Source organism: Malaya genurostris, chromosome 2 (assembly GCF_030247185.1).
Source record: "Malaya genurostris strain Urasoe2022 chromosome 2, Malgen_1.1, whole genome shotgun sequence".
Taxonomy (NCBI): domain Eukaryota; kingdom Metazoa; phylum Arthropoda; class Insecta; order Diptera; family Culicidae; genus Malaya; species Malaya genurostris.
In genome coordinates, this window is record NC_080571.1 from 3,628,244 (window position 1) to 3,641,270 (window position 13,027).

The 13,027-nt window shown below is 40.6% G+C and overlaps 1 protein-coding gene across 1 annotated transcript; it reads right to left on the reverse strand.

The window, feature by feature from the left end:
- Positions 1-10,041: 10,041 nt before the first annotated feature.
- Positions 10,042-11,337, reverse strand: LOC131431268 (charged multivesicular body protein 2a). The gene is made up of 2 exons (XM_058596878.1): positions 10,622-11,337; positions 10,042-10,557 (listed from the first exon to the last, which is right to left on the reverse strand). The coding sequence occupies exons 1-2, from the start codon at positions 11,171-11,173 to the stop codon at positions 10,402-10,404; spliced, it is 708 nt and encodes a 235-aa protein (XP_058452861.1). The 5' UTR covers positions 11,174-11,337; the 3' UTR covers positions 10,042-10,401.
- Positions 11,338-13,027: the final 1,690 nt, after the last annotated feature.

The following is a 13,027-nucleotide window of genomic DNA, read 5'->3' on the forward strand; positions in this document are numbered from 1 at the left end:
AGGCCAAAGCTCATCATCACCCCAGAGTAAGCCAATAGCAAAAAAAACAATAACAATAAGTCAATCATTATATTGATAACTGCAATTAACGTATGTGTTGTGAGAATGAGAAATGCGAGCAGCTCTAGTTAGATTGTTTAGGAAAAATAGGGTGTTTTTGTTAGATTCTCAATATGCATCTTTCACAACAAAGACAGGATCGTTTTACATCGGTGTATTACACAGTTTCCTCACACTCTGTCACACACACAATTACACTAACCGCTGTACATAATACAATGCAGAAATAAATAACCATTATAAGTTTGTTAGTCAGTCACGTAGGACGTGTTTTTATTATATCCACGCTCTGTTAATCCAACAGGTTATGGGCCTGCATATAAAATAAAGTAAATCGTAATAAAATGGATGGATCCCGTTTTAGCATCCAAAAATTAAACAATAGCAACTACCCAAGCTGGCGTTTCAAAGTCGAACTGCTTCTTATCCGCGAGGAACTATGGCGATTCGTCGAGCCAGGAGTCAAGCCGGATAACGAAGATGCCGCCGTTTGGAACGCAGGAGACGCTAAGGCGAGAGCAACTATCGGGCTCCTGATTGATGATAATCAGCATAGCTTGATTCGCGCCGTAGGAACCGCAAGAGCAACCTGGCTCGCTCTGAAAAACCACCACGAGAAAACAAGCCTAACCTCGAAAGTCTCCCTTCTGAAACGCATTTGCGATAAACGCTACTCGGAAGGGGAAAATATGGAGGAACACTTGTTTGCCATGGAGGATCTTTTTTCAAGACTCGCAAACGCTGGACAAGAGCTGGCAGAAAACCTTACCGTCGCAATGATTCTGCGCAGCTTGCCAAACTCGTTCGACGCTTTAACAACCGCCCTTGAGAGCCGGACCGAAGCTGATTTAACATTGGAGCTGGTGAAGCGGAAGCTTTTGGATGAAGCTTCCAAGCGCCAGGGCACTCAAATGGACGCAGTGCTGAAGGTTAAGGAGGAAGGCAGAAAGAAGAAAATCATCTGTCATTTCTGCAAGCAGCCGGGGCATAAACAAAAGTTTTGCCGGCAGTTCATTCGAGAGGCAGAAAAACAAGGTAATGTTCAAGCACAGCTTACAAAGAAAAAACAAACAAACAGTGTCTCGTTCACATTCGTGACCTGTGTCACCAGAAGCGACAACATGAGCAAAAGCTGGATTATTGACTCTGGCGCTACGAGCCACACCGTCGCGGATCGAGATTTTTTCATTGAGCTGCGCCCCAGTGACGTGAAATCCGTCAAATTAGCAGACGGGAAAGTGGCCGAAGTCAAAGGTGAAGGCCGCGGAGAAATTGAGTGCTGCGACGAAAACGGTAACCGCAGAAAGATACTCCTAAGCTCGGCATTGTACATTCCCACACTAGCGATGAATTTGCTGTCGGTATCAGCGCTCATCGAAAAGCAAGCAGTAGTAGTTTTCAGTACCAACGGTTGCCAAATTAAGCGTAATACCGAGACAGTTGCGGTGGCAAATCTTAAGCAAGGATTGTACCAGTTAAAACGTCCCGACGAAACCGTTCTCCTCACAAAGAATCACCACAGTAAGAATTGCAGACACATTTGGCATAAGAGGTTTGGCCATCGGGAGCCGAATGCTATTAGGAATCTGGAGAAGCGCAACCTAGTGAACGGACTCGCGATAGCCGAGTGCGACATCGATGATTCCTGTGAATGCTGTCTAAAGGGTAAGAGCACACGCATACCATTTTCTAAGGAATCGAAATCACGTACTGCGGCCCCCCTGGATATAGTTCACACAGATGTGTGCGGTCCAGTGGAAGTCCCTTCAGTGAGCGGATATCGCTATTTTATGACAGTAATCGACGATTTCTCCCGTTTTTGTACCGTATACCTGCTGAAGGAAAAGTCAGAAGTAGCCGACAAGATGGAAGAGTACGTCGCATACGCGAAGAATCAATTTGGTCACTACCCGAAAATCGTGCGCTCGGATCAAGGAGGCGAATACTCCAGCAAACATTTGCGACGTTTCTACAAACGACTCGGCATTAGTGCTCAATTCACAGCGGGTTATAGTCCACAACAGAACGGTGTAGCGGAACGTCGCAATCGCTACCTAGTAGAGATGGTAAGATGCTTGCTATTTGATGCGAACCTGCCGGAGTGCTATTGGGCGGAGGCTTTAAACACAGCAGTGTATCTCCAGAACATGCTACCGTCCAAATCCGTGAGTGTTACCCCTTACGAACTGTGGTTCAACGTGAAACCGAATGTTAGTCACCTGAGAATCTTTGGCAGCAACGCATGGGTGCACATACCGAAACAAAAGCGCAAGAAGCTCAGCGAAACATCCCAAAAATTAACGTTCGTCGGCTATTCTTCAGAGCACAAGGCCTACAGGTTCCTAGACCGGACAACGAGGAAAATCATTATAAGTCGCGATGCAAGATTCGTAGAAGAAACTCCTACAGTCCGGAACAGAAAAAAATACATTTAGCAATGAGGACAGCGATACGGTCGAATTCGAACTTCATCAGACGAACAATAAAGTCGCAGACCCGGTAAACGTCGAACACGCAGACCCGGAGGAAGATCTCGACGATATTGTAACAGATAGTTCAGAGGACAGTTTTCATGGATTCAGCGATGACGATTCCATAGAAGGAGAGGAAGCCGAACAACCAACAAGATGCTCCGAGCGTTCAAATAAAGGAAAACCTCCTGCAAGATACGCCGACGTTACCAGAGCAACGACGCACAGTATCGATGAGCCTAAGAACTACAACGAAGCGATTAACAGCCCCGACAAGTTATACTGGCAAGAAGCGATGAAAGATGAGATGACCTCGCTTAACGAACACCAAACGTGGGATTTAGTTCAACCCCCTCCAGGCAAAAAGGTCATCGGATGCAAATGGACCTTTAAGAAAAAGAAAAATGAAAACGGAATGGAAGTACGATATAAAGCCAGGCTTGTGGCGCAAGGGTTCTCACAACAATATGGCAGTGACTTCGACGAGGTGTTTGCCCCCGTAGTTAGACAGCCAACCCTTCGAACTATGCTGACGATCGCGAGCAGAGAAGGTATGATGGTTAAGCACCTCGACATCAAAACGGCATACCTGTACGCAGAACTTAACGAAGAAATATATATGAAACAGCCACCGGGGTTCGCCACGGATAACGGACTTGTTTGCCGCCTTAGACGCAGTATATATGGTCTTAAACAGTCGGCGCGAGTTTGGAACAAAAAGATAGACGGCGTGCTTCAACAGATGCAGTTTAAACCAGCCGAAGCGGACTCCTGCATGTACGTGCGCAAGCGAAACGGAAAGTCGACATTCATCTTAATTTACGTCGACGATATTGTCGTCTTCTGCCATTCGGAGTGCGAGTTCCAGGAAATCCGTTGCGTGCTACAGAAACACTTCAAGCTATCCAGTCTTGGTGAGCTGCGGCAGTTCCTCGGCATTCAAGTGGAAAAAGTAGGCGACCACTACACACTGAGCCAGAAAAATTACATAGAGAAGCTCGTGACCAGATTCGGACATGAACACGCGAAGACATCGAAAATTCCCCTTGACCCGGCATACGCTAAACAAAAGGAGGAGGAGGAGGAGCTACCTAACAACATTTCCTATAGTAGCTTGGTTGGAAGTTTGTTATACGTTGCGGTCAATACTCGACCAGACATCTGCGTTAGCACTTCACTACTCGGGAGGAAAGTTTCCAAACCGACGAACCGTGACTGGACGGAAGCGAAACGTGTCTTGAGATACCTCAACGGCACAAAGGATTTGAGACTGCACCTAGGCCCCGGAAGCGGAAACCTTGAATGTTTTGTAGATGCCGATTGGGCCAGCGACGAAGGAGACAGAAAATCAAACTCTGGTTTCCTAATCAAGTACGGCGGCGGATTGGTGAACTGGGGTACGCGCAAGCAATCGTGCGTTGCGCTTTCATCGACAGAAGCAGAGTTCATCGCCTTGGCAGAAGCATGTCAAGAACTTCTATGGCATCTAAAGCTATCAAAGGATACTAACGAAGCACATCCTTTGCCAATCGCTGTGTGGGAAGACAACCAGTCCTGCATCAAACTGGCGAAGTCGGATCGCATTGGAAAGCGATCGAAACACATCGATACCAAACACGCATTCGCTAAAGACTTGGTACAACGTGAGATGATCAATGTCAAGTACATCCCGACATCCGAAATGCAAGCGGACATTATGACCAAGCCTCTAGAGCGGGTCAAATTAGAGAGACATCGAAACGCGATGGGGATCAAACCCATTACCGATACCGTCTTCGTTGAGGAGGAGTGTTAGATTCTCAATATGCATCTTTCACAACAAAGACAGGATCGTTTTACATCGGTGTATTACACAGTTTCCTCACACTCTGTCACACACACAATTACACTAACCGCTGTACATAATACAATGCAGAAATAAATAACCATTATAAGTTTGTTAGTCAGTCACGTAGGACGTGTTTTTATTATATCCACGCTCTGTTAATCCAACAGTTTTTTTAATACAAGTACTGCGAATAACAACAAAGAAGGAAATTTAGAGATAGGCTTCCTCAAAGGAAGTATAGGCACCACTTCGGGCCCGTATCGAAAACTATACAATGATATAATCAACTGGTCATTCGAAGGGCAATAAGCCGGTAGCGTTTGGGCTATTGTGAAGAGATTTCTTGAAAAAAAAATCAATCATAACTCAAACTTGAGTTTGGTTCTCACTGTGAGAATATAGTTGCAATCATTGAGTTGTAAATTGTTTTTACGAACAAAATCATTAGCAAACAAATGCCAACCGAAAAACGGGAATCTTATCAAAGATGACGATTATTTATATACGTACATATATCTATTTTTCTCTAAACATTTTCGATTGTTTCAATTCAAATGCAACTAAAACAGTAAACAGATAGCGGCAGGAAGAAATATAATTTAATAAACGAAAGTCTTATATTCACGAAAGGTAACGTTTTCGGGAAAGTCGATTTATTGTTTGGAACGAAAATTTGAGAAAATAACGCCATGAAACTAATTCGTACCCCAATCGTCGCCTAAAATATCATAAATTCAGAATTTGAGAACACCAATACTGCTGGCTTCTGAATTGTTTTCAATGACTTCCACTGTTTGTCTGTCTGTCTGTCATACTCGTTCAACCTTTCTTAAATCTTTCTAAAGTGGTCGGGAACTTCAATTTGTATGTATATCCTAGCTCGCCGAATTGAATTTCGAGCATGAAACAGAGTTCATCCAGTGTAGAGAGAGCAGTAGGCCTTGCCAAAGTCGGATGTCAAAAAATTTCGTGCCAAGTTTTTTTTTATTGAAAACTAGTTTTTCTATTAATTGAAAAACATCCTAAACGGTTTATTCCAATGCGTGTCTCTCAATTTGTTTAGCTAGGAGATTTTACTACAAGGACGACACTCGGAGCTCGAACGGACTTGACTATGAGCATAAAAGCTAAGTATTCAAATCGATTTAGTATTATTCTTTTTCAATGTTACCCTCTACATAATTTGTGCGATGGCTTCACTAATAAATACTTCACTACCTGCTGACAGATTCCGAACCGTTTTGATGACTGTTAATAGTCATGTTGAACTGAACTGGTTTCTCTCAAGTCATATTTATGTTCATTTTTGATAAAATCGACGAAGTCGGAAACGGCGGCCTCCGCTATCCCTTGGCCTCGCATTAGAAAACCGCAAGGCGGCGAAGCTGCGTTTAGAATTTATTTTCTAGTTATATACCACAACGAGGACAAGGCAACGTAGTACGAGTCGTACAATCACTAATCGAAACACTAATCGGAAAACCTATAATCCAAGTGTTATCAGGCCATTATGTATTTCAACCTTTTAAATCACTCCCAGAATAAAACAAATAAAAAAATATGCACAATTGAAATTATGCCAAATGAAACAGTATATCTTTTTTATTTTATGCCAAACGACATTATGCCAAACAGATTTATGCCAAACAAGTTTATGCCAAACAAAATTCGGCTAAATAACGTACACCCATTTTACAGAATGCTATTTGTTAAATTGATAGACGGCGGATACTCTTTACTTGATTTCTCTTCTGATGATAGCTGTCCAATTTTTACGTCTAATTCATAACTATTTGTTGTTCATCCAATCGTTGTTGAATATGTTCATACAGTATGAATAATAACAACATTATTTACTCAAACCCGGAGCTTTCAGTGGATTCATCTATCTTGTAAATTTGATCGAGCTACTTATGAAACATGATTTTGTAACGAGTATCTTTCACTCTGCATAACTCAAACTACAATATCTGTGGACCTTTGTAGTGACCTTAGTGACTTGATATAATTTATAGAATATGTCAGTAAAATTAATCTACGATATTGTCTAAATCCTATTCACTCGTTTATTTCGTAGTAAGTAATTCCATTTAGAAAAAATAGGGAAGATCTTATTCGTTACATGATAGTATTTCGAATTTTTCCTTAGTTCCCGCAAATAAGAAATATTAATCCATACTTCCCGGAACTTCAGTCAGGGCCGGTGAATGAGGTGGGTACAGTGGGTAGCACAACCCACCCGAAAATTCCAAAGGTGGGTAATTACCCACCTGAAATTTCGAAGAAAAAACTATGGAAATATAAACATTTTTCATAATAATAAGAATATTTTTGTTGTAATTCGAAATAAAAAATTAAATCAAAATTAAAATACGCTAGTTCTCAAGGTAGACCAAGCATGTGAAGATATACCGCAGAAAGGTGAGACGTGAGCAGGCAGAAATCTTTTAGTAATTTAACTTTTCCCTTCCAGCAAAGGAGCCGAGCTTATACATCTCATCAATGCGAATCACTCGGGTCTCTGAGATACCGGAAAATACCGATAGAGGTCTTTTACTCTTTACATTCCGAACTGGCAAAAGAAGAATGCAGTAGCAAGTAGAAAGTAACAACTTTTGGTAGCTTTGCGGGAATAGTAAATAGTAGAAGACCTTCATCGGAATTTTCCGGCAGATGTTTAAGGTCGACTCCTCTTGTAAAAAGTGAAAGTTAAGTTACTAAAAGATTTCTACGTGATGAAATGAACCTTGTCACATCTCACCTTCGATATCTTCACATGAAGAAAATCACTCAGAATCTTTTGACGTAGGACTACGTTTTTTTTCATTCAATAATATAATATAATTTTAAGGCACACTGCTTAAGCTCTAAGATGCCAAGGGTATTTTCTAATCTTAATTAACGATTAACTTAAAACTAGAATAGTATCATTAGGTAATGTCGTATCGGGGTCGCGGATTCTCGAAAATTCAACTTTCTGGTGGCGATCAGCAGTGGCCGGTGAATTGAATATAGCATGAGAGTCTTCCAGATGGCGTTGGTAAATATCTATGTTGGCCGCATCATTCAGTCCGTCGTGTAGGTCCGCGGGAAAAATCATCAGGCTACGAAGACTCGGCGGGTGGCCCGCAGCCTGGTCATCGACTGGAGCGGTTCTCCGTTGTCGGTGATGGTGATGTTACTGAAGAGAATGAAAGAGAAGTAAATATTGTGGAAAACGAGGTAAAAAGGGGATGTGGGAACAGCATGTCTAAATACAACAGAGATCTAATTGAATTGAAAACAAATATTGGCAGTGATTTTGAAACCAGGTTAAACCTTAGATGCGAAATTTTGTTTTAAAACTTAGCACCGAAAACTCTTCAAACTTCTAATTTACGCGTTTCATGAAAAATTTTATAGAATCAATATTTCATTTAAAAAAACGACTGCAATTTTTAGGGATAAATATCATATCCATTAGAATAGAGAAATACTTCGAAATAGTGGGTCGTTCTCCGCAGTATGAAAAATTACCCACCTGGGTTTAACATGTTTCACCGGCCCTGACTTCAGTATCGGATATTGTTGAAACGTTCACTCGGGATGTCAGTGAGTTTAGTGCGGTGCATCCGAGCATCTTGAAACCGGAACATACTAGGTCGCACGAGAATACTACCATTACTGAAATTAACCTAACCGATATCCTTCTCACGTGACACTTGTGGAGTGCGCAGTAGTATATACGGCCAGAGTAACAACAAATGTTGGACTAACATTCCTTCCCATTCCTTAGATGATCTACGTTCGGGTCAGGTCGGCGCCGGTACTGATCAATGAATTCTGGGGTTACCAGAAGATGTACATTGAAGGATGATTTACCAGTCCCATGTCGGATCATCTAGAAATTCCCTGGGCAGTTTCAGCTAATCCCGATCAGTAACGAAGTAGCAACCAGGAGTGGTCGCTCAAGCTCAAGCTAAAGCAAAGTTCATCCAGCGTATTACGATCGGAACTGAATGACGGCCACATATCCTTCACCCCGAACGACAGCTGTTTCTGCAACTATTCATGAATGCGTTTCGAGTTGTGGCACAAAGACCAATTTTGTTGAAATACTTTTGTCTTCGGTCCGTGTTATGCTTTGATCCATAAAAGAACATGCTGACTAAAAATCATGGTAATGACCTCTATGTTTACTTGTCGTCTTCTGGAATGACACAGAGTATGTTCTGTTAACATTTACAGGCGCCAATCCAAACACCATAACAGGATAATTGACCAGATACACGTTTTTATTCTCGCCACACCTCTTACCAACAGAGAACTAATACAGCGGTCGGTTCTGGTAAACATGTTCCCGTCGGTGTAAGGGATTTTTTCACTTGAACAAATTCAAGAATTTCTTACATCGCCCGACTCGTTGCTCCCGAATGCGGTTGGTAGTAATGTGAGTTTTCTTCCATGCCTTCGACTTCGCCCCACAATCTTCGCTTACGATCTCCCGTGCCGTAAATCGCTGATCCCGTGTTCTTTCCTCCTTTTAATTATTGAACGCACTGGATTCGCCAGAATACAGCGATAACCCTCGGGGCTCGAGCGCTGACCTTGGACGACCTGTGATCACCTTCGCGTATAGTTGTCCGTTGTTTTTTCGGTCTATTTACGGTTCACCGGAACGCGATTGAAATGTCAGTTTAGCAATGACTGAGTGGAATTATAGATTTAAAAAGTCAAATGAATTAAAACTCACAGAAAAGATTTTTTTTGAAAAAAAAATCTCTCAAAGGCAGGACTCGAAGCTGCATTCATTCCTTGCCACCCAGGTTTTGTAAACAGATAAAACAAGAAAACACACAGACACCCCGATTCTGTATTTCATTCGAATCGGATTGTTTCGATCGAATACGAAATTTTGCATTCTGTAGCTTGATCGAGTTCGAGTTTTCCATACAAAAGCATCACTCGATCGAATTACAGAATGCAAGTTTTTACATTCGTTCGACAAAATCCGATTCGATCGAAATACAGAATAGAGGTGAGAGCAAAGCAAAATATTAGATTTTAATATACTTAGTCTTTAAGGCAACTTCAAACATTTCCTGAAAGTTTCAAAAATATCCGTCTTAAAATTAATTTTTGGTAATCATTTCTGTCGGTTGCAACAGTCCTAATATTAGTATTATTGAAATGTTGTGCAACGCAAACGTAGTTTTCTAAGCTGTCGTTGAAAAGAGAAATATAGGTTGGGTTGGTACATTTGTCTTGATAAGCTGATGTTTTTTCCCTAAATTGATCTAGCAGTTTTGAAAATTGGATATTTGTTTCAAATAAATTTAAAATGTCTCTAACATCATCTTGACCTGAATTTCGTATTTAATATATTATTTCTAATTTCAAACTTTTCGAGCCAATTTTCTGCACTTTTCCTCTAAGTTCAATGAATTTCTAAATCATGTGACATCAACAACAGAATTTTCGATTTCGGAAATTTCATTTACACAAAAAACTGGACTAATTTTGGCAAACTGGACAGGAAAATCTTCCAAATTCAAATTTGTTTAGTTGACAAATGACCAATACTCTGGCTCCGGTTGCGGAAGCCGAATCAAACAATAGCTAATCTGCTGTTGTGTGTGTAAAGAAAAATCAACATTCTCTGAGTAAATGCACATATAAAAATAAATAGCAAAACTAAATATATCTTTGTTATTAAGATAACTACATGTTTTTATTAAAATATTTATATCAGACATTTCAAAGCATTTCCCATACGTGCGCGAGTAGTATAATGACCGAGGGAATCTCACAAATGTATGGAAAACAAAGCTCAATAGAACGAATAGTTTTCAAATTAGGTCCATTTCTATTTCTCAGGACACTTCTTGAAGGATTTTATTCGTGAACATCCATGAATAGAGAAGAAAAAAAACAAACAAACAAAAAACACACGCAATCGGTTCGAATCCCAGCAAAGGATCTTCCGGCTTTTTTTTCGGAAGTCCTTCGAAGCGTGACATACAGTTGCAGTGATGAGATGACGCTGATTCGTTGCGAACACTACTACTCCCGCCGTAGATTGTCCAAACGAGCCTGTAAGTCGGCATCGGCATCTGAAACTGGTGAATTGGCTCCAGGACCACTCACTGCTCCACCTGCGCCAACAGCAGCCGCTTGTGGGGCCTTCATTCCTGCTGATATCGCCAGTGAGCCCGAGGCCTGTATAAAGCGGAGAAGCGAATCGTTCAGAAATTATTGATTCATCCGAACCAGCTACACTAACCTGTGGTAATCCGGACAGTTGATCATTCAACTGCAAGCCCAATTCATCTAGAACCTGTGACACAATGGCATCAGTTTCTTCTTCGTCACCCTCGTCTTCCATTGCATCATCCATTGCGTCGTTAATCATTTCTTCCTTCATATCCATAATTTCTGATTGCTTCTCAAACTCGTGTAAAATTTTCTGTATCTGAGGCAAATTTAGCTGTCGATTCATGTTGGTCATAGCCTTTGTAACACCCTTCATCGCTTCTCCCATGGCATTCTGTGATTTCAGTGTCTGAATCTTTAACGAGACCGCCTGGATGTTGGCCTTCATCAGCATAAACTTTCGAACGTAACGCCGCGTCCGCACTAGATCTTTGGCCATTATTTTGACCGCGTCCATTTGATTTTCCTTCGCTAACTTCTTAATATCGGCAATGATTTTTTTCTCCTGCTGCTCCATTTTCATCTTTTCCCGATCCAGATCTCTCATCGCTTTATTCAGTGCACGCTGGTTCTTCCGCATCATTTCGTCCGGGGACATTTTCTTACCAAAGAGCCAGTCCATTTTACGTCCGGAAGTGGTTTGATCTACTCGTCAAAATTGCAAATATCTGTTAAATTAGGTGTTAAACTTCACCCGACACAGGATTTGTTTTTCAGTGATTCTGACTCATCAGCAAAAACAAGGCAAACATACATTTGACATCTAATGTGATTGCAAAATAATTGGTCGAGGGTGGCGTCAAAGGTGTCAGCCAAAATGAATTGCGTGAAACTAACCACCAAAAATCTCATGATAAAAGTTTACAGTTATACATAGAGCCATCCATCAGCGAATAGCAGAACTAAAAATACATCACCTACTTGTGAAAAACAAAATACCTGTAATCTAAACACCAAGCAATTAGGTTCTCTGACAGCTCACTTACAACCACAAATCTCGATGAACATTAGAAAAGGTCCCAAGTGCAAGTGACAGTTTCTCTTGGTTTACTTTCTCTTTCAATTATTACGGCAAATTCCAGTAATTTCCAACAAATTCTACAGTGCATATCGAAGGTTGATGGTTTTTGCTATAATCCTATGTGAAGTGTTAGATGGAAAGATTGCTGATTGGATCGTTATACTCGAAGGAGAAAGTAAACAAAGAGAAACTGTCATTTGCACTTAGGACCTTTTCTCGTGTTTGTCTTCAAATGCAAATGAGATTGGTTTGTTTTCATCAGGAAACGCATGCATTAAACACGGTTCAGACGATCAATCAACTTCCGTCGACGTCCAGATTATTTTTATTAAGTTTTTTAGCCGAATATTGCTCACGTATCCGACGTTAAAATGTTCCGTGAACTTGACGTAGTGTCCTTTCATATGAATTGCTTACAATTAATGTTGTTGTTCCGTAATCGTTCCATGCAGCTGATAGTCACTTGATGCTGCGTGTGAATCGCTTTTACATATTGTTTTGTTTTTATCAGGAAACGTGTTGGCCACCCATTCTTCAGTTGGGCCGCCGTTCATTTTTCACCGGGCATAGAAACCTCAATACAATTGACACATTGTCGCAAAGCTGATTTACCGGTAGCGACATCTGCCAATGAAAAATGGAACCAATAAAAGGAGAATTCTTTCGGAAATTTTCATATCGGCAGTAGTGATTTGCAACATTTTTATCGTTTATTCAATAGTACAAATAGATATCAGCAATAAAAGTACACTCGGAGTAGAAGAAAATCGATTTCAAAGTTATTACCACTACTTTTTTTAGTGTAAACTACGATTAAACATGGAAAATCTTCAGAAATGTGTGAAATTGGGTATTGGGTTTTTTCGGATCAACATTTTTTTAAACAGAAACCAGTGTAATGTTGATTTCTCAAGTACTAGAATTTGGGTACTTTATTTGTTATTTCCAGACATTTGTAAAATGGTATCAAACCAAGTTTAATGCTCTATTCTGAATAAACGGTAGATTTCGCACAATGAACTAAGATCAACATTACCACCTCAGAGTAAAAACTTTTTCTTTAACTTCTACTATGATCTTTCAAATGAATTTGCCCGTTTTCATAAGAAATTGTTGAAAAGGTGGAGTAATTAGAACTTTTCCTACCGATTTGACAGCTCTTGCTGAAAGTGCACTCAGAGAAATAAAATGGTAACAGCTACCACATGGGAGGTTAGTTTAACCGACGACACGACCAGGCACTTCGAAGAAAAATCGCAATAAAAAGTGTTCATGCGCGATCACTATCAGTTACCGAAGTATTGAAAGACCCCTAGGTAATAATAAAAATATATATTACAAGCATCACTGCTGTGGTTGCTACGAAATAGTCACCATGCACAGCATGATAAACAAACAGGTAATACTTTAAAAGATGTGTTATAAGTAAATCAGTTTATTTCAAGTTAGGCTAAT